The sequence below is a fragment of the Mastigoproctus giganteus genome, chromosome 3 (assembly GCF_048544385.1).
Source record: "Mastigoproctus giganteus isolate SK-2022 chromosome 3, ASM4854438v1, whole genome shotgun sequence".
Taxonomy (NCBI): Eukaryota; Metazoa; Arthropoda; class Arachnida; order Uropygi; family Thelyphonidae; genus Mastigoproctus; species Mastigoproctus giganteus.
In genome coordinates this window covers 45,947,076-45,970,039 of record NC_143577.1, presented here as the reverse complement: position 1 = coordinate 45,970,039, position 22,964 = coordinate 45,947,076, and the positions used below count along the sequence as shown (strand labels likewise).

At 37.0% G+C, this 22,964-nt stretch overlaps 1 protein-coding gene across 1 annotated transcript in view; it reads right to left on the bottom strand.

Annotated features, from left to right (window-relative positions):
- LOC150087929 (uncharacterized) overlaps positions 1-22,964 on the bottom strand; it is a 347,547-nt gene that overhangs the window by 153,480 nt on the left and 171,103 nt on the right. Inside the window, exon 15 of the mRNA XM_090369967.1 lies at positions 19,241-19,339. Within this exon, the coding sequence (XP_090226093.1) occupies positions 19,241-19,339 (99 nt within the window). The remainder of the gene's footprint in view (positions 1-19,240; positions 19,340-22,964) is intronic.

The following is a 22,964-nucleotide window of genomic DNA, read 5'->3' as shown; positions in this document are numbered from 1 at the left end:
TTGAACAGGCTAAGAGTAGAAAACTTGCTTCTTGCCCTAATGGTAGCCGAGCATTCTTGTCTCTTGCCAAAGCTATTGGCCGCAACTTTTGCCCATCTCTGCTCCCACCTCTGTTCAAACCAGATGGTTCTGTTGTCACTTCAGCCAAGGATAAAGCTGACCTGCTACCATCTCATTTTTCTTCCAGCTCATGTATTAATGATCTTGGTAAAACACCTCCCACCATTCCCAACACGCTCCATTCAATGCCTCCTGTGGTCTTCCGTCAAAAGGATATTAGAAGGAATTTGACGAATCTCGATGCTAAGAAAGCTCCAGGTCCTGATGGTATTTCTCCACTTGTTCTCAAAACCTGTGCTCCTGAACTTACTCCTATTCTTTGCCGCCTTTTTTCACTTTCTTATTCCAAAGGTGTTTTTCCTTCTGCTTGGAAATTTGCTCATATCCAGCCAGTTCCTAAAATGGGTGACAAATCCCTCCCATCCAATTATCGTCCCATTGCAATTACTTCTACTCTTTCTGAAGTAAGGGAGAAATCAATTAACCGCCAACTCTTAAACTACCTAGAAACCTTCCATCTGATCAACGATCGCCAGTATGGATTCCGTCAGTGTCGATCCACTGGTGATATTCTGGCTTATGTTACCCATTTATGGACTAATTCAATGGAAAGGTTCGGTGAAACACAAGTAGTTGCTCTTGACATCTCAAAGGCTTTTGATCGTGTTTGGCATAAAGGTCTTCTAAACAAGCTTCCATCTTATGGTTTGCCAACTGTTTTTAGTAATTGGTTATCCAGTTTTCTCTCTGATCGCTCACTGAGGATGATGGTAGATGTCTCTGTCATCTAACTTTTCCACTAATGCCGGTGTCCCTCAAGGTTCAGTTCTTTCCCCCACTCTTTTCCTCTTGTATATTAATGACCTTCTTCCATTGACTGGAAATCCTATCCATAGTTTTGCCGATGATAGCACACTGCATTCCACTTTCCATTTTGAGAAACCTTGTCCTGCTCAATCAGCTTCAACTTCTCGAAAATCTGCTGCCAATTCCTTAAATGCCGATCTTCAGGTAATTCTCCAGTGGGGCAAAGACAACTTAGTTGATTTCAAACCTTCTAAACTCATTCTTGTCTTATATCTCGCAAAAAGGATTCTTCTGCTCCTTTGCTTATCTTTAGTGACACTCTGATTTCTAGGCAAAATGATATGTCTCTTTTGGGGATTGCCCTGACTTAAAATCTCTCTTGGCACAAGCACATTACAAATATTGCTTCCTCTGCATCTAAAAAACTTGGTTCTCTTTCGCTCTCGGCGTTACTTTTCTTCCAAACAGCTGCTCACTCTGTGTAAATCGCAAATCCGCCCTGCCATGGAATGTTGTTCCCAAATCTGGGATGGTGCCCCCAAAACCTCTCTCAGGCTTCTTGATTCTATTCAGAAGAGGGCAGTTAGGTTAATGAATGATTCATCTCTAACAGAGTCTCTCCACTCGCTTTCTCATAGACACACTTGTTTCTGCTGCATGCCTCTTCTACAGATACTTCCATGGGCACTGTTCTTCTGAATTGGCTTCTATAATTCCTGCTCTCTCTTTCAAAACAGTCCGAACACGTGCTGCCACCAGCCAACATCCATTTACTGTCCAACTTCAAACTCACAGAACCAACTTTTCATCTTCCTCGTTTATTCATTCAACTGCCGTTTTCTGGAACAACCTTCCTTCATACGTATTTCCTGAAAACTACAGAAGTTCAAGTCCAATGTCAACAAATATCTTCTTTCGTCTTCTCAACCTCCAACCCAAGCACGGTACTAAGTACTATAGGTTCTAATACCTCTCGTGTTTGGGGTTCACATAAAAAAAAATAATAATAATAATTACTCTGGCTGAAAAATTTCCACCATGAATATTTAGTTTAATCAACCCATTTAAAAGCAAACACTTCGATTAGATCTCCTTGCAGGTGCCTAGTTTCCAGATGCCACAATTTACAGAATTCAAGTCGTTCTTGGTAAGTGTGGTAATCTTTGTGCCCTTAACGTTCTTGGTAATGTTTGTGCCCTTAACTAATCTTACTCACCTTTTAAACTTACAATAGATCTACATCTCTCCTAAAATAAGACTTCTAAACCTGCATATAAATTCAAGATACAGCTTATCCGTTGCCTTATGCAAATGTATCTCCCATACATAAGGGTGGCTCTAAAAGTGAAGTGGGAAATTATCGACCTGTCAGTCTGACTTCAGTAGTAGGGAAAATCATGGAGGCATTGATCAAGGGTGGAATTCAGGATCATTTGGATCGAATTGAAATTCTCAAGGATACTCAGCATGGTTTTGTAAAGGGAAAATCATGTTTAACAAATCTGGTTCGCTATTTCGAAAGGGTCACTCACGAGCTGGATTTAGGGAATAATTTCGACATTGTTTATTTAGATTTCAGCAAAGCTTTTGACTCAGTCCCACATGAGCGGTTGCTTTATAAGCTGGAACAGGTTGGAATCACTGGGAAAATCCTTAGATGGATAGAAGGATGGCTTCAGGGCAGGAGGCAGAGGGTTGTGATAAATGGCTATTCCTCAGATTGGGTTGATGTAAGAAGTGGGGTTCCCCAAGGATCAGTATTAGGACCACTGTTGTTTTTAATTTTCATAAACGACATTGATGAAGGGATAGAGGGCGTAATGTCTAAATTTGCAGATGATGTTAAAATTGGTAGAGTAGTTAATGATCACTGTCAAGCTGAGCTTCTTCAGAGAGACCTAGATAGACTTCAAGAATGGTCAGAAAAATGGCAGCCGTGCTTTAATCCAACAAAGTGTAAGGTATTACACCTGGGAAACAGTAATCCCAAAATAACTTATTCACTTGGTGGAGCTCAACTAAACCCAGTACTGGAGGAAAGGGACTTGGGTGTTATGATACGGTCAGACATGAAATTCTCTGAGCATTGTAAACAGGTTGCAAGGAAGGCCCATGGTGTCCTATCGATGATCTATCGAACTTTTGCAAGTAGAGATAGGGACGTGATAATCCCATTATATAAGGCCTATGTTAGACCACACTTGGAATACTGTGTTCAAGTATGGAGACCGCACCTAAAGAAAGACATCGAGCTTCTTGAAAGGGTGCAAAGAAGGGTAACTCGCCTGGTGAGATCGGCAAAAGGGCGTCCTTATGAAGAAAGACTTCGAATATGTGGGTTGCAGAGTTTGGAAACTAGACACCTTAGAGGAGATTTGATTGAGGTGTTTAAGGCTCTGAGAGGCATCAGTAAAATGAATGAGGACAAAATTTTCAAGATTATAAATGATGCTAGAACTAGGGGACATAAATTCAAGTTACGCGGGGAAATGTTTAGATTGGACTGCAGGAAGTTTTATTTTAGCCAGCGAGTTATAAATTACTGGAATAAGTTGCCTTCATGGGTGGTAGAGGTCGACAGTTTGGGGAAATTCAAAGGTCATCTGGATAGTACTTTCGGGTAAGGGAAGCGCATAGGATGATAGGATTAATTTCCTTTTTATTTAATTTTTAATTTCATTTTATTATTTTTATTTATTTATTAATTATTATTATTTATTTATTTAATTTTTGTTTTTATCATTGTTTTGTTCGGATTTTTTTTTTTTTTTTTTTTTTTTTGGCTGGTGCAGCATAAGCCATAGGCTTTCTTGCACCATACGGCCGTTACTAATACTAATACTAATACTAATTATACAACGGGGTAAATCTCTTTTTGTCCCTGCTTGCAAAAAATTTTATATGCCATGAGCCGTTCCAGTCTGTGCAGCTCAGAGAATATGTCGAACTATACTAATTACCGCTAGGTCTTTTTCATTCACCTCTACCTTGAGTTTAATATTACCCAAATAGTATGGTATGCTGGGATTACCACTGAGAAAATCCTGCATTAGCATTAGTAGAGGCATATGATGTAAGAACGCAAGCTTATGTAGTCAGCAAAAAAAAAAAAAAAAAACACTTCACACATCTATTCCCTCTAAACGATTTAAGCTATCCACTTCCACAACGATAGATGGAAGTTTGTTCCACCAATCCACAACCCACTGGCTAAAGGCAAACTCACACACTATTCTATAACTGTCTTTCCTCAATTTGAATTTATGCCCCCTCAGGTTCGTTGTGGGGGGCATATATTAAAGGTCAAGGCCATTTTTCAGCCCATCTACCAAAGTTACCCAGTTGGCGTAGCATACCCGGATTACTGACAACTCTTCTTACCTTTGTACCGTTAACAAACTTGAACATTAAATTTGATATACCTACATCAGTATCAGTAATAAATTTAAAAACAGTAAATAGCCCAACACCTAACCGTGAGGGATCCACTAAAAACATTAATTCATGAAGAGCAGTGGCAATTAATAACCGCCCTCTGTCTCCTGCCACTCAACTGTCTCTTTATCAATAGCAGTAACTTTCTCTCAATGTCACACAGCAAATGTGCAGAAGTCGTTAGTATTATTTTTATTTTTTGCATCCAGTTCCTTTGTGACTGCATTATAGTAGTTAATCAGGTTGATCAAGACCAGATTTTCCCAATTATTGACCACACTGTTTAAAAGTGCATAACATTTCAACAGCGCAGCAGTGACAATACAATTTAGAAAATTGTAATAACGTCTCATTTAAGTATTTTTGTATTGCTGCAATCATTGCAGATTTTAAACATTTATAGAGGTAAGCCTTATTGTGCAGTAAAATACTACTGATTTTTATCAGTGCTTCTCATTACTCTCTACAATATTACAATTCAGTGGCAAATATAGAAATTCTGTTCCACATTAGTAGCTCTTACAAGCGTCAACACATGATGATAATACAATTATAAATACAGTATACAAAACAAAACGTTTTTGGGAGGAAGTGGGGAAGGAGGCTCTAGCTTCCCACACAGGTGGATGCGCTTATGTTTTAACTGTTCGTTTATCACCTCATTATGATGAGTGTGGGTGGGAAGTGAGTGTAAATAATGGAAAATCTCCGAAATTTATCGACTTTGTGCTGTCTGACCACTGACCTAAAAAAACAGGATCGTTACAATATTTTTTTATTTTTATTTGTATCGTATGTGTATTTTCCCAACCTTTATTTCGCTGAGACTGGGGGAGCATTTCAACTTCTTGCCAAATACTCTTCACCGGAACAAAGTAAATACCTATCAATTAATTGGATCACTTAAAAAGAAGAAATCAAAAAAAAAAATATATATATATACATATATACTATCATTGAATTATGTTAAATATTAACATAAATTAAATTACAATAAAGTGAATAAATAATTAGGCGTTCATTAGCGGCAGCGACATGCAATTCCTCCATACGAAGCTGAAATACATCCAATATTTTAAATTAAATAAAATAAACCATAAGCCAGTAGTATGGCAAAAACTGTAGAGCGAAAATTAACATAAAAATAACCCAAATAAACAAACGAACGAAAAAAAGAATAGACATAATAGTAGCCCGATAACTCTTGTATAATTTCGAGTTTTAAATCCGATTAATAAAAACTATACAAATTTTAGGATAATGCCAATTATATAATAATTTAGCGGTACCCCCCCCCCCCCCACGAGAGGTACCAGTTCCGAAAGACGTGAAATATCACCAAAAGAGGGTTAAAGGAACTACCAAACGATAACAAAATCAAAATAAATAGTGGTCCTCTGTCGATATGGGGCATGATGGTCAGTCTATATTTATTTTAATTTATTTTGATTTTGTTATCGTTTGGTAGTTCCTTTAACCCTCTTTTGGTGATATTTCACGTCTTTCGGAACTGGTACCTCTCGTGGGGGGGGGTACCGCTAAATTATTATATAATTGGCATTATCCTAAAATTTGTATAGTTTTTATTAATCGGATTTAAAACTCGAAATTATACAAGGGTTATCGGGCTACTATTATGTCTATTCTTTTTTTCGTTCGTTTGTTTATTTGGGTTATTTTTATGTTAATTTTCGCTCTACAGTTTTTGCCATACTACTGGCTTATGGTTTATTTTATTTAATTTAAAATATTGGATATATATATATATATATATAAATTTATATATATATAAGGTATAAGCAAGATAAGGGGTGTTAATCTCTAAAATAATTGGATCTAGAAGACTCAACAAAGGAAGTAGTTATAAACTTCAAGTGAACAGACAATCACTCCGTGTTAAAATTGAGTCTTAAACGACACAAAGGGCTTTTTAGTGCCACAAAGCTGCTTTGTGGGCTACCAGCCATATGGTAAGCATGACAGAGGCATTCATTAATTTGACCTTGGCAGGGACATTATTTCTTAGAAAGCATCGTAAGCAAATCGAAAACTCCCAAACCTCATCGTTGTCTCTCACAGAAGTCATTAACGACGTTCTGTTCGTTACTAACCTGTTGATCTCGAGATCTTAATAAAAATAACACCGCCAACGTGACATTTGTACATATTTCGCGCATATTCAGCAAACGCTGTCCTTTAGTTTTAAAGAAAAGGACTATATTTTATCTCTTCTTATCATAATTAAAATATAAGAGCAGCACAAGCAAAATCTTGTTCGATTAAGAAAAACTCTTGGCATTAATCTCTTGTAATGTGAGGCTGTTACAACCAGTTGTCTGGGTACCCTATATAAATAAGCTGGGATATCAAGAGCCAGCACGGTTTCCGGGCAAACTAGTGATGGGCATAATGATTAATAATCGATTATGAAATAGAAAACAAGAAAAAAATGACAGTAGAGGGATTCGAACTGATGTTATCAAAACTAAAATAATGTTTATAAAGTATAGAAACATAAATAAAAATGATTGCAAATAAGTTTTATGAATGGATCAATGATCCAAGTTCTGGAATGAATCAATCAACGATTCATTGAATTGTACGAACAACCTAGGAATTTTGCTAGCAGGGAAAAGGAGGTGATTGTCCTTCTGTATAAGGCAATGGTCAGGCCACGCCTTGAGTAGTACGTACAGGTCTGGAAGCCTCATTTTAGGAAGGATGTAGATTTGCTTGAGTGTGTACAGAGAAGGGCAACAAGATTGGTGAGGGGAATGAGCCCCTCTTACCAAGAGAGGCTTAAGTTCTGCAAATTGCAGTGGCTGGAGACTAGGCACCTGCGCGGTGATCTGATTGAGGTATATAAGGCCTTGAATGGGTTGAGCACGCTGAATTCTGATGGGATCCTTCCACTTGTTCAGATTACGAACCTAAGGGGGCATAAATTCAAATTAAGAAAAGACAGATGTAGAATAGATGTGCGGAAATTTGCCTTTAGCCAGCGGGTGGTTAATTGCTGGAACAAACTTCCATCTGTCGTTGTGGAAGTTGATAGGTTAAATAAATTTAAGAAGGAACTGGACAGGCATTTGAAGGGAATGGTGTGATGTTTTTTTTTTTTTTTTTTTTTTTTGGCTGATGCTGCATAAGCTCATACACTTACTTTCTTGCATCACATGCCACTACTGCTATTACTTTCCATCCTTCCTGGTTATAGCATATACAATTATGCAAAATTTTATGGATTAAATAAAATACAAGTTTCATTCATATTTAAAATTCACATTCAGCAACCTCATCGCAATTTTTAAAAAACGCCATTGTGTACAAATAAAATTTCAAATACAGTAAAATCCAGCTACAACGAATACCGTTTTAACGAAACAGTCACCAATACGAAACTATTAACTAGTCCCAGAAAGCGTCCCTTATCATTAGTGCTTTGTTAGTTCTGTTTGAACGAAATAGTTTAGAGACGAAATTCAGTGCAACCAATTATTTTCTGAGTTCACGTATGCATAGAATGAAGTAGTTCATAATGAAGGGAAAATTTTATGTCAGAATTATGAATATAACATAGGCCATTTACTATATGGGCTATGGAAAGATTCGCTTGAATAAAAAATAAAACAATAAAGGAAATATTGGCAAAAGACTTCATCAGTATGGTAAATCTAACCTATCAACAGCGGCCTAACCACAGCTCACGTTTCCTATTAGTGGGTGAGCAGTCTAATTCTTAAAAAATTTGCTTCATAGCAATCTACATCACTACGTTTTCTACATTTTAACATGATTATGCTAAAATCCATTTTTTTGAAAAGTTCTGCATAATTAATCTGAAAAAAATAAATGTTTTTTTTAACAATATCCATTGCAACAAAATTTCGGTACAACGAAATGGTTTATGTACTCCAGAGAAGATCGGTGTAACGGGATTTTACAATATTAAGTTTTAAATTTGGGGGAATTTGTATTGTCCCTGGAACTATAACAACAAATAACTTCAGCTTACCAACGTTAACTAAGTAATAATAAATACATTTTCCTGATATTAAAATAAAATAATTATATTAAAATTAGTAATTAAAATAAGCTAACTATAAAATTCACCTGCCTGAATAAAAGAAAACGGACGTTTTGTACTACGATTGCAGGAGTTAATCGAAGGTTTCGAGGTGACTTTTCGTTTTGTTTCCCACAAAGGATCTTTTTCGGCTCGAGAGTTCATGTAACTAATAGAATGCCTTCTGTTCCAAACAGAGGAAACATTATTGTAAACATTACGAATCCATGTCTCTCGATTGTTTTGAATCCCGCAGTCTGAGTTGTCAAGAGCTCCACAGGTCTCCTGAATGGTATTGAGCAATCCATCGCTCTCTGATGCATCCTTTATACATGTATTAGTCACATCTGACAGTGATTCGGTGTTAGAAGCATGGTACGGCAAAGGATACCCCCCATAAAAGTCTGGGAACGAAGGACGAGTTGTTATCGGATAAAAATCCTCTAGCTGATCAATTCCGTAATATCTTTCAGCAGCCCCTTGTCGAGTGTAGACAGTTCTTTCGGAGATGGATAAAGTTGCATAGTTGTGAGGTACACAGTTGTCTGATTCTCTGTCCTCCTTACTTGACTTGCGAAAGCGACGAGGAAGAGTTACATAATGCTTCAAATAGGACATGTTCACATGTCACAAAAGTAATTAATAAAGCAATCCCATGATACTTGTGATGACTTGAAGAAATTTCTTCATATTCTATTCAGACGTGATAGTTCCTCTTCTTCAGCATGCAGTGATATAACTTAATTCATCGAATACATCGTTATAAATAAATAAAAACAGACGAGTTTCAATAGTCGAGTAGTTAGAAATTAAATCTAGGAGTCAGCTTCTGCAATTCTGGATAATTTACTTGGAGGCGTCTATCAGAGTACAGTTTCTTACGCTTGTAGAGCACTATCCAACGCATCCAAACGGTAATTAGAGAAGGAATTCTACGAAGGTCTACACACGAACGTTGACCGTACTTAAGCATGCAACCAAAAATACTCTGAATGACAGATACGGGCTAACCGTTCACTGCACTCTGGATGCCCGTGCTGCTGTCACCGAACTCTGTGTTTCATCAGGGCAAGGACATAATCGCACGCCTCCTACCCACCTCTCCATCTCTGGCAATGGGTTCGTTCGCTTTTCAACTCCCCGTCTCTTTCATAGTGTTAAGATAAGTATATATATATAAGGATGCATGTGAGTGGGGAAGGTTTTAGAGTCCGGGAGGGAGTGTGTGGCATAATAATAATAAAAAAAAAAAGAGATTACTGCTTCAAGAATGTCATTGTAAGTGAGGCAGGAAATAGAGAGGCAAAGGGGTGAAGGAAAAGCATTTAACTGCTTAATAGTTAAGAAAATGTGCGAACTAAACTCTCTTAGGACAGTACTACAGAAGACACAAAAACTACTACATTTATCATAATTAACGGCCACTTAAACACATAGTTAAAGAACAACTCATTAAAGAGTGTCTTTCGTAAGAGAAAAGTATCACGCATGCTACAAAGTTTGTAGCGTGATGTTTCAGCAGGATGGAATTTTCTTCTTTTGACAATGCGAGTTTTAATTCAGTAGATGTTTACTTCCTACACAATACGCCTTCTGTCTGCTGTTGTGACTAGTTAGCCAACTACTCCCATAACAGACCTTTTATAAATAAAAGTTCCATTATCTTGCAAATACAAGTAGGTGCCGGTTATTATTCCCACTTGGGTGTTTAGCTACTTGTTAAATAAAGCTGCTATCATTATTTGAAAAATAATGGCGAACTCAAATTAACAATAAAGTTTTTAACAAAATAAGTATTTTTATTCTTAAAAAATATGATCAAAGAAAACTTGTCTTGATTAGTCGGTTGTCAATTTATTAATTTCACCTTGTAAGCTCATAATCAGAAAGCAGATCTCGAAATTTCGTTTCTTGTGAGACTACTGCCTTAGGAATGATATTCATTGCTTGTTGCTTTTCCTTTAAGCTGGCGAAGCCCTCCCTCCTCCTCGCCTTCTGCTTCTTTTTCACCTCGTTTGAATGCGATGCCATTTATGATCTCCTCACTGGCCAAATATGCACCATTTTTATCGATCTCAATAACTAAACTAAGGTTGGCATGCCATGATTGTCGCTAAACCGCAGTTGTGGATAGGAAACAATTCCGCTTTTTTTTAGTCATCACCCAATTTGACTGTACAAAAATAAATAAATTTTCTGTTATACTGCGGGACGACCAAACGGTCAGAGGAGTTCACGAGACAGACAGAATACAAGAAACAGCACCGTATTCAGCAGTCACGGGCTTGAACCCCGGTCACTTCAAGGCACGTGTACTTGTGCACCCGCGCGCCTGACCACTAAGCTACGGCGGTTTTCTTAACACAACTGTGTGTTCATGGGCCAATTCGCAAGTTCTGCTGGCAGAAAATCTCGCTGCTTCCGCTTGAAATCGGCTAGCTACAGGCCAAAATTAAGGCCTAAAGAATTCACTCAGTCGCTGAAGGGAATCGAACTTAGGCCTCACCAAACGAGTGGCACGCAAGGATGCATCGTGCCAACTACGCTTTCATGATCCTTTTCCAGATGAGGTCAATTCATCTAGATAACGATGATTTGTCCTCATCACTGAAATCTGCATTATCGTGATATTGTCTTGTGGCTGCAGATGTGTTTTCCCCGATAATTTTCATTAAAAATTGCGAAACTTGTGATTAATCTATTCAACAAAGTTTAAAATGAAACAATGATCAAATGATTATCAAATCCGTAATTACACAAACGTTTAAAATTTTGAAAGAAAATGTAAAGTATGTCATAAAACATGTTTCGTATTGAAACATGCAGAAAATATCCAATTTCAGAGTGAATATAACCACCGAGGCATAAAAATGCACATTTTCATCTTCATAATTAGTTTACTTTTTACAAACTTGCTACCGAAAACTGAATTCTTGGTGGCATGTTCTGGTTGCGTAATGGCCAAAAGTGGCTTCCTTTTATTCGAGGCGAAGATAATTATGATTACGTAGAATGTGGTTATCAAACGACTTGGTGGAACACACGTTTCTTTAGCATTTATGGAACAATTTTTATCTAACTGCATCCTCTTATTAATAGCATTATACTTGTATAAAAAATTTAAAAAAAAAAAAAAAAAAGAAAAGAATTTAAGTTTTGGAAAATAGCTCTCTCGAAATTGCAGTACTTTTCGGCACTATCCACCTTATATGATATCACGAGAAGAACCTTTTAAAATTATTGATTTCTTTTAGAAACTTTTTCGATAAATCTTGATTTGTCATCAATGGCTGCAATGATACTTTTCTTATGGGTTTTTTTTTTTTTTTTTCTTATGCTTTATTTATTTTTCTTACTGATAATTAAATAACCGCAGCTATATTACCATGAAATTAGCTCGATGTTCTTAAGTTGAATTTCCAAATCAGATCAACAACCGTCAACAAGAAGGATGAGCTCAACGTTACTCCCCCGATGCCTCGATCCTGCTACTGATTCAGTAAAAAATATGGCTGGCCATCTCAACACTTTGCTGCGCTGAGAGTTAAACTAAGATAGTCTTTATTTTATGAATATAATATGATTAAATGATGATAAATAAGACGTTTATTTTCAGCCAAGGTACAGTGAAGGCGAAGCTTCCGCGGCTGAAATTTTAAGTCGGCTTAATGAAATTCATGTAGCCCTAGATATTTGATGAGTCAGCAGCCCAAAGAAAGAGACAGAGCGAGCAGAGTACAAAAAATCTTACAATGTTACTAAGCTTTAAAAAATAAAACTTCAACTTGAAATTACTGTATATACTAAAAGAAACTGTCGAAATCGGCAATCTCTCAGAGCGAATACACGTTTTCAAATGATCCTTTCTAGAGGAAACCAATTTTCTTTAATATTTAATTAAGTTAATCGTAAATTTCATTTTAATACAATTATATACTTCAACTCGACTTGCTAAGTTAGCAGATCAAATTTATATCACTAAAGTATTTTATTTATTATTTTTATTCATGTATTTCTTGCTTGTAAGAAGAACGATGTCAGGTGGTCGCCTTTGTTTCCATGAGCTTTTTAAAAAAGGAGTAGAATAACGTTTATTTTACAGAATTTACAGTAAAAGATTAACATGTTTCGCGTTGTTGTGTGTGTGTGTGTGTGTGTGTGTGTGTGTGTGTGTGTGTGTGTGTGTGTGTGTGTGTGTGTGTGTGTGTGTGTGTGTAAAGCGGGTTAGTTTGCCTAATCTCTGAATTAAAAACTCCGGTTCAGAGAGACAAAAACCATGCATCTCTCTCTAGACAGACGATTTCGACCAGTGTTAAAAAAAAAAAAAAAAAATCCTTCCATCTCAAACTCAAATTTTTCCCATGTGTGGAAGAAGAACCATGATCATAAACACTGCTTCAACAACGAGAGCAACGGTATTTAGCCGCCTTACTCGTTGTTTAAGGACTTTATAGAAAAATGTGTGAAATTAAATTTGCTTAAGGGCGATATCTGGTTTTAAAAGGTTCGTGACGTAAGAAGGAAATTCAAATCACCTGTCCAAAAAATGAAGGATAGGTGAACTGGAAGACAAGAATCAAAAATTAAGCCAACACTAATGAAATTTCTGAAGTGCTGATAAAAATCAACTATGAACCTTCTAATTATGCAGTTGAACGTGAGCTCAGGAACACCACGGAATGCGCATTCGTAAACGAATTAGATCACTAAAAGAGGAATATGTTAATTCAACATGACAGAAAAGCCAAAATAATGCGGACAAATATCGAGAAGGCATGGGTGTAAACCAGGTGAACACTTAAAATTTTCTATTAATTTTGATCTAGATCACTTGATTATTCCATTGAATCATTCACAGCGATGTACGATAATATGCAAACATCGACACAGATGAGAAAATCTGAGGTGATGAAGAATATCTATTGAATGATACTATATTTGAGTAACTTCTATTGTAATAAATCTTGAAAAAATAGTGAAAACCAAATTGGCTTTGGCTGGTATGATCACAATCTAAGAACTGTTTATTGTTTCGCATGTCAATTATTTTCAGTGTAACATGGGCATTGTATCGACTAGATATATATGAGCTGAAACACGAAAACATGAAGTCCAGGTAGACACTATGTTATTGAAACGCCTTGATTTGGGATGACTGTTGACAGTGAAAACAGCAGATCATGAGAACCAGTTACACGTAAAAAAAAAAAAAAAAAAAAAAAAAAAAAAAAAGCACATTTTACTGGAAAGATCGATAAGTATTACGCAATTTTGGCATCATATAAATTATAGATACCAATCAATATCCTCAGAGATAGCTACAAATGCAAAAAATTATATTTAGTAAAAGTGATCTCGAATTACATACACTAGACTTTCAGAATAACGGCACCTGCTGGGATTCAAGGTGCCGTTGTTTCGATTTTCCGTTATTTCGAAAGTTTTATTTTTAATGTATTTAATGCAGTAATAATGAGGGCAAATAAGAAATAGAGAGATTAAGAATGCAATTTTATTAACTGCACGTAAAAAACACAAACATGTTGACGATCCAATGTTATATTCTGCCATTAATACACTCCTGCTTACACCCGTTCTATTTTCTTTATTATATCAAGTTTAGTCTGCACGGTAGCACATTGGTATCGCTACCGTCCTACCCAGACCGGGTGGAAAAAGGGCTGGGTTCGAATCCCGTCGATGACGCGAGGAACTTTTATGGGCCGCTTTCACTCCGTGGGTGAATTAGTCGGTCTCAGGCGTAGACAGCAATGTTCCCCCCCAGAAATTGGGGTTTTTCGTCCAGAAAAACACGCAAATCGACCAGAGAACACACGCAATACACATGGGTATATGAATTAACTCTCCGGGTGATCCTAATGTATGTAATAGTTTGGATTACATCAAGTTTGTCGCTAAGCTTTAATATTTTCTTCTTTTCTTCTCTGTAGGAGATTTATTAAGTTTGGAAGCCATAGTGAGGGGATTTTAATTTAAAATAAATGCAAAACAGCGGTATAATCCGTGATATCAGTACAGAATTCACTTTCAAAAAGGCAAACAAATACAATGATCACGTGACTTGCCGTTTTCTTTTTTCCCAGCACCGCAAGACATCTGAACTGTATGTAAACATCAGATCTCACTGTGCCTTTAGCTCGAATGTGCCGTTATTTGGGGTGTTGTTATTTCGACAGTTATTATCTCAAACGATCCGCACTGAACTCAATTCCAGCAGAAGCAGAGAAAGATATTTTTGATGAATAAAAAATTTAAATTGTTTAAAATTTCTTAAATGTAATTCTTTCCCGTAGAAAGGGGATGATTGCTAATTTTTTTTTCCCTCCCAGGGACTCACGATTCGCTTCGCCGCCATGATATGTCAGAAAAACCATTAACCCCTTCACTTAAAGGCACGACATTATTTTTCCCTCGTTACTTGGATTGAAACAGATCTGTCAGATAAATAATAACTGTAATTACTGCCGCTCTACTAAGTTAATTATGGCTGGCCCGAATGTTGAATGTGGCACTACTGAAGAAACTGCTAAACAAGAATGGTTTTAATTATACTGCAGATGACTTAATATTATTATAAGCGCCGCAATGATTAATATGGGATGTTTCAGAAGGATTAATTAAGCAGAAATCTGCATTACCGTAATAGTGTTTTGTGGATGCATATGTGTTTTCTCTCGGCTAATTTTCATTAAAAATTACGAAACGTGTGATTAATCTATTCAACAAAGTTTAAAATGAAGCAATGATCAAATGATTAATAAGTCCGCAATTTCACGTATACAAACGCTTAAAATTTTGAAAGAAAATATAAAGAATGTGGTTATCAAACGACTTGGTGGAAGACACGTTTCTTTTGGATTTATGGAACAATTTTTTCTAACTGCATCCTCTAACTAATAGCATTATACTCCTATAAAAAATGTTTACTAGAATTTATTACTTTTCCGTTAAGTAACATCGTATAGCTTCGTTTACGCTATTAGTACAATGGTTTCGCTGATTGGATAATCTGGAAAGCATCGGTTCAGGTCTCTCTGACAAACGGAGAAATAGCAACCCCAAAGTAACTTATATACATAAAACATGGTGGGGCTGAATTAAAAACAGCAGAGGAAGAAAGGGATTTACGACACGGTCGGGCATGAACTTCTCCAGGCACTGGGATTATCACTGACAGGCAGCAAGGATAATCCCACTGCATAAGAATACTTGGAATACTCTGTCCAAGTATGGAGACTGCACCTACAAAAGACATTCAGCTTCTTGAAAGGGTGCAAAGACGGGCAATTCGCTTGGTGAGATCGGCAAAAGAGCGTACATATGAAGAAAGACTTCGAATATGACAACTGGAACAGAATAGATAGCTCTCTTATACCTCAGAAGAACTTCACTGAGGCCCATAAGGCTATAAGAGGGGATAGCTCTCTTATATCTTGCAAAAAGGATTCTTTTGCTCCTATGCTTATCTTCGACAACACTCCGATTTCTAGGCGAGATCATATATATATATGATCTCGCCTAGAAATCGCCTCTTGGCATAAGCACATTACAAATATTGCTTCCTCTGCATCTAAAAAAACTGGGTTTTCACCTTCGTTCTCTTCGTTGCCCTATTTCCAAACAGCTGTTCACTTTGTGCAAATAGCAAATCCGACCTACCACTGAATATTGTTCCTACATCTGAGACAATGCCCCCCCCCCAAACCTCTCTAAGGCTTCTAGATTCCATTCAAAAGAGGCAGTTAATGCTTCATCTCTAACACGCCTTTTCCATAGACACTGTTTTACTTCTTTAATTCCAGTTGTCTCTTCCAAAGCAGTCCGAACGCATGCCGCAACAAGTCAACATCCTTTTTCTGTCCAACTTCAAACTCAGAGAACCAACTTTTCTTCATAATTTATTCATTCAACGTCCGTTTTCTGGAACAACCTTCCTTCATATGTATTTCCTGAAAATTACAATCTACATAAATTTAAGTGTAATGTCAACAAGTATCTTCTTTCATCTTCTCAACCGTAGTCCATGCACAGTACTAATGTTATACAGGTTCTAATACCTCTCGTGTTTGGGAGATTTCATTTAAAAAAAAAAAAAAAATCATTAGATTATGTCCATCACTAGTTGAGGCTGACAGCTTGGGAATTAACTTGAGGAAATTTTCAAAGGTCATCTAAATGTTTCCCTCCTCACGTAGTTACCTACGTGAGGAGGGAAACATTTTATTTTTAAATATTTATTTATTTATTATAATTTTTTAGCTAGTGCAGTAAAAGACTATAGCTTCCTTGCACTATAGCTAACACCAATAAGCTTACTTAATTTCTTGAACTTGTGTTTTTTTTTTTTTATGAAAACCCCAAACACGCAAGGTATCAAAACCTATAGTACTTAGTACCGTGCATGGGTTGAAGGAGAAGTATGGCGGGAGGGGGATGCCGGAAACTTTGCTCTAGAGACTAAACATGGGTTTCACCACTTCAAGCCTCCAATAAGCAAAGTGGTGGTATTTCACCGGTGTGCACCCTAACTGGCACAAATGTGTTAATATCAAACTGGTTTAACTTTTTTTTTTTTTTTTGTTGGCACATCGGCTTCTGTGGCCATAATGCACCTCCCAAGGTTTTTGCATTTACTCTGATCCAAGCCCGAGGCGGGATTCGAACCCGCGACCTTTGGGTTGCCAGGCAGGCACTTTATCCACCCGGCTAACTATTTGTTTGCGTGTGGATAGCCGGCTTTGGTGCTTAATATTCTTTGAAATATGCATCTGAAAAAACCGCTCCACCACTAGCATACCTCCCTAAAATCCATAAATTTTTAAAATCTGGCACTTATCATTCCTCGAGGCTGTTGTTAAAAATGATATCGTTATCTACATGGAAACTACTGAATGTTAATTCCACCTTTAACACATGTAATTATTCTTTATCTTTCATCATTGTTTGCCCTCGCAGGTAGTCCAATGCAATATAATCACGGCGGGAAAGGGTCAGCTTCGAGTCCTATCAGTGGCGCGAGGATGGGCTTTTTTTTTCTTTCCCACAACGTGTTGAGTTTGTCAGGCTCAAACGAGGGGAGCATAGTTTTTTTCTTAACGGAAACTTGGATTTTTTTTTTTTTTTTTTTTCCCCAAGCAACATATCAAACACATATCTACTACAGTTCCATCAGTTTGTTAATGAGAACTGGTGGAATTGTAGCATGAATGCGTCACGGAATTAGCTACTGAATGACCTTGACTGGCATATAAAAATATTTTCTGTACTAGTTCATGCAGTTTTGCTGTACGTATATATGTCTGTGCACACAAGCGTCTCCAGAGAGAGAGAGAGAGAGAGAGAGAGAGAGAGAGAGAGGAAAACATGCGGGTCACCTTCCCCTCCCCCGCCCGGAAAGAACTGGAGTCCAGGATCCTCATCCATGAGAAAGGTAGACCAGCCTAATTGAGCTATTTGCTCCAGGGTGCATGCTAGCTCTTGACACCCTTTGTGTGAACGTGCGTGTTTTCAAGGGCGAATTTGCAAACTATGCAAGCTGAAAAACCCGAAAAAAAAAAAAAAAAAAAAAAAACTGTACAGTACTCCCTTTGCCAGAGATCGGTAAATTACCCGATTGCAGAGACTTTTTCCTTTTTTTTTGTTTAGAATTACGAATAATTATTTGTATCATTTATTTTATTACTGGTACGTTGCAATAAAGAGATTCATTTTAAAAAAATTCTTCCCATCTCGACGCCATTCGAATCTAGGCCTTTTGCACAATGTATGGAAAAGAATAGTATAACCATATACTAACTGCGAGTGTTACAGAATAGACCTTTAATATTTCTCCGGTCTGCGATACGGTCAAACAAAGACCTCTGGCAAAACCATAAAAACCAACAATATAATGCAATGTCACACGGGACATCGCATTAATGGTGGAATGGTTCAAACTTAAGCTTCGTCTTGCAATTAAATACATTTTCAGTATAACTACACGGTCAGAAGAGTTAAGACAGAGAACCTGACGAGGCTTGAACCCCGGTCATTCGAGGCACGTGTACTTATGCACCCTCGCGCCTAACCACTTCTCTTTTCAGTATTCCTGATGTCTTTTTTTTTTTTTTTTTAATACTTTTTTTGTCAATTAATTCTTTTTTTTTTTTATTTGTATGTATTTATTACTTTATTATATTACTTTTTTTTTTTATTTATTTTTGCTGGTACCACTGTTTGGGCTCCTCTGGTGGTACAGATCTGCTGGCATCCAATGAAATTGACTTTTCCTCAAGTAGATGCGGGATTTTTACCTGTCACTTTCGTTTGACAGTGCGCGTATTGTTGTGGCCCGCAGCCTAGTGGTGTGGACGGGTACTAGGCAGCAGCCATCCTGATGATCGCTGCTCCCTAGTAGCTAAGTGGCCAGAAACAACAAAACAAGACACGCATTTCATAGACGTAACACCATACTTATATCTGGACATTTTACAGAGTTCTGTATTAGTCACAGTGTACCATAGCTGAGTTGAACTAACGTTTAGGTGCCGCCGTACATAAGACAACACGTGTAATTGTCAGATCGAATCTACAATAATAATAGTACTTAAGATGAGGGGAGAGTAATTTTATGAGGAGTTCTAATATTTACTGCAATAAACAGCTCCCCGAGACAGCTGCTTGAAATTTTAACTTCACAATGAGACTTCCGATTAGTAAATTGCTTGCCATAAATAGCTTTTCTCTTCGATAAAATAAAAAACTACACTCGTATATAATAGTGGGAATAAGCTAATCACCGAAATTAAAGGGTACATAATATATTATGGAAAGAGGAACAAAGACCAAAATGATTTAGAAAATGGAACTTACATTTGTAGTCAGTTGGGAAGAAAGAGTGATCACCTTTTCATTCGCTTGCTCTAGGTCTTTCTTTAATTTCCTAATTTCATAGGCTTGTTTCTCTTCGGCCTGAAACATAATATTAAAAATGTTCACAGATGAAATAACAGAGGGCTGTCATTTACATAACTGTGCATTCTCTAATATCGTCGGATATATTCTCTAAACTTATGTCCATAACTGCAGAAGAGATTGCTAGTTATTTCAACAATAATACGTGAAAATATCTTTGTTAGCAATGATTTTTACTTCTGTAGTAAAGTATTCTGCCATTTTATTAAATTGCTACTTCTATATATTAAAAAAGAAAAATCAGAATTTATCTGAACGAATAATGATAATAATGATAAATTTGTTCAGATAACAAATATCTGAACAAATAATGGTTCTTTTGAAATAATTTTCAGCAATATTCATTGTAACGAAATTTCGTCATAACGAAATGATTTAATACATCCCCGAGAAGTTCGTTGTAACATGATTAAAAATTTTAATTAACATTCGTACACAGGCATCACGAAAGGGTATTGTTGGGCAATGTTTTTCGATCAAACTGTATTGACCATCGAACGATCCCAAGATTTGTTGCCTTTTCCGAAGACGACATAAGATACTGATGGTTCCAACAAGATGGTGCCATCTGCCATACAGCCAATTCGATTGCGAGTCTGCTGGAAGAAATTTTTAGTCAGCTTATTTTTCGAAAAGATAATGGCTACCATGTTCCTCTGATTTGTCACTTCAAAATTAATTTCATGGGAAATATTGAAAGAAACAGTGTAGAGCAACAAGCCACAATTTTTGGATGTACTTAAAAAGAACAATGAAGTCGATATCAAAAACATGACCTTGTGACACTTCGGTGAGTTGTGCACAATACGATGAACATGTCAGATGCGTGTTTACTTGCACATGGTGGGCATTTCCAACACTCATTGTGATTAATGAGTATATATATATATATATATGCGGCGAGAAGGAAGAATTTGGCTCATCTCCTGCACGACTGCGTGGTTTACCTTGACCTCAGGCAACAGCTCCTCTTCCAGACCTTAATGCTCTATTCACTGATTGTAAACAAGGAAGCTTTCATCACCTTCCTACAATTTTATACAGCTCTCTTCAAGCGAAGAAGACACCTGGCCACTGCATCCACACCTGCCATCCCATCGGCTCTTGACTAGCTCGCTCATCTGGGCTATGCCTGAAAGCAGTCTTTTCCACAATCAGGCATGAAACCTCGAGATCATTGCAAACCCTTTGGGGTAGTATTTCATTGCAGACCACTATGTTGGTATCGGATGTCTCTGTGCAGGCCCTTCTCTGTCCCTGCACTCCTCTCTTTTGGGAAGGAGTGCTTTCTCTGTCGATCTCTCGGCGCTCACTCTTATTTCTGCCATCAGCTTGCACTCTTGTCCTTACTCACCCTTCTCAAGGGTGTTCTCCCACTAGTGGCTTCTGATCTCCTGCTCGCTTGAAGGCCACTCTCCGAGTGGTTCTCACTATTTTTCAACATTTTATCCCCTTCCCTCTATCCTTACTTCATTTCTTGGGTCGTCTCCCTCCTTCCTTGGCAAGAGGGGTAGACCCTTACAGGCGTCCCTCTACTGACCTGGCCCAGCTCCTTGTGCCGTGGATGGATGCTGGGATGCCCGTTCCTGGTGAGGGCCATCCAGTACTAAGTGGCCAGACGAACAACACTATAATCACGATACCCACACTACTCATACTGAAGTGGCAAAATCTGGCCTTGGCAGATTTTGCTACTTCAGTGACACTTTTACGCGGTTTTGTGGGGAACCATTGGTATCGCTGACAGACTTGCAGTCATTAATTGTATAATTAATTAAATCCATTATTCGAATTTTTAAATTTGCACTTTTAAATTCTGCATATAGGGTTTTGTTTTAATGGATAACCCTGTATATGTACTGTATGTAAAGCATACATTAAATACGAGGAGTAATTAAAGAAACTATATACATTTACACCTATCAGATATTCTTCACCAAAACAGTCACGGGTTTGAACCCCAGTCACTGAAGTTAGGTGTATTTATGCAACTTTGTGCTGACCACTCGGCTACGAAGGCCTATAAATAAATAGTGCACGCCGCTTATTGTAATCAAGTATGATGTTATCACTTTTATGAAGTCCTGATCGAATGTATACGAATTACATAGAAAAAAGTCCGGCTCATGTCATCGCTTTTATGGTTTATCGTGGTTTACGCACGTGCAGTGGAAGTGATTAAGTAACATCCCGATTTCTTCTCGAACTGCCACACGTTGTGTGGATGGTTACTGATTCTGCTTCGTACAGGTCGTATGGTTGTCGGTGTCGTTACTTCTGAAAGAAAGTACTGTATCTGTACCCATACCAATCTGACCGTTTCAAAGTAGAGCATTAACCCTTTCCTAATCCTTGATTTTAATATTTCCTTTGAAGGTGGAAACCTCCAAAGAAGGCACGCACGGGTGAATTATCACTTTTTTTCAATATGAAAGGCATTATTTAAAATTTTACTATGTAAAAACGTTGCACGTTGTCTGGAAAATTATAGTGAAGTTCTAAAGAAAAATCAGAAAGTAAGCCAGAAAAAACCCAATTTGAACGTCTGGGTGACTAATGTATCACACACAGCCTCAATTGTTGAGGCGAACGTCAAAAAGATTTCCTGTCCTAATGGTTTCTTAAAGATCGCTATTTTCCATTGGACACTAAGCTAATAAACATCACTCAGGGTATCTCAACTCATCTTTGAAACAACGGCTTCTTTGAAGTATTTAGAAAATGGGAGGATAAGTTGTCAAGTGCATAGATGGGAATTAAATCGAAAGGTAATAACCACCAAATTAAGTTATATTTTTAATTAAATTTAATTTATCTCGATTTTTGATCATATCTCGTACATAAATATTGTAAGTATTTTTATTCTCGGTCACTTTACTTTCATAATAAAAGTTGGGAAAAAAATTCGTAAGATACAGCTTAAAGTTCATACCTCGAATCTTAGGCGTAAAACATTTTGTTCGTAAGATTGAAATTTGGTAAATCAATGATAACCGTACTGCTTACCAGAGAACATTTCCTTTTGATGGAATCAATTGGCAGGTTTATTCTCTCAGGGAATTTAGCTACGACTAGCCGAAACTTTTAATCTCTTTCCCTATTTTATTTTTTTATCGACCTATCCTTCATCATCATGATAAATTTTGGCAAATGTCTCTATAGAAACTGTTCATTTGAAAAATGGTAGCCACGTAGATTTATGAATTTTGCATTTTCATTAAGTGATACTATGCTAAACTACATACAAGTGCAATTTCTCCCTTTGGTATATACTACGAGATATTTCCTGTAACAAGAAAAGTAATGCAAAACATAATTCATTTCTATTCTGAAATTTTAAAATAAAATGTTGATTCAACCCCTCCGCCTAGTCAAGGCACGAGTTCTCAAGCTTCAGTATAATCACGATTTCATTAAACGTATAGATTTGGTAAATGAATTTTAAGTTAAAACATTTAAATAAAAGACACCAACAATTTAGTTTTAAACTAGTTTTATTTATGACCTTTTTGCTTGCAATAATCCCCAACACTCCCCAAGAATATTGCAAGCAAATACTGTACTCACAAGAAGATCATCAACAAAATTGGTTTTAAAATAAATCGTTAGTATCTTTTAAATG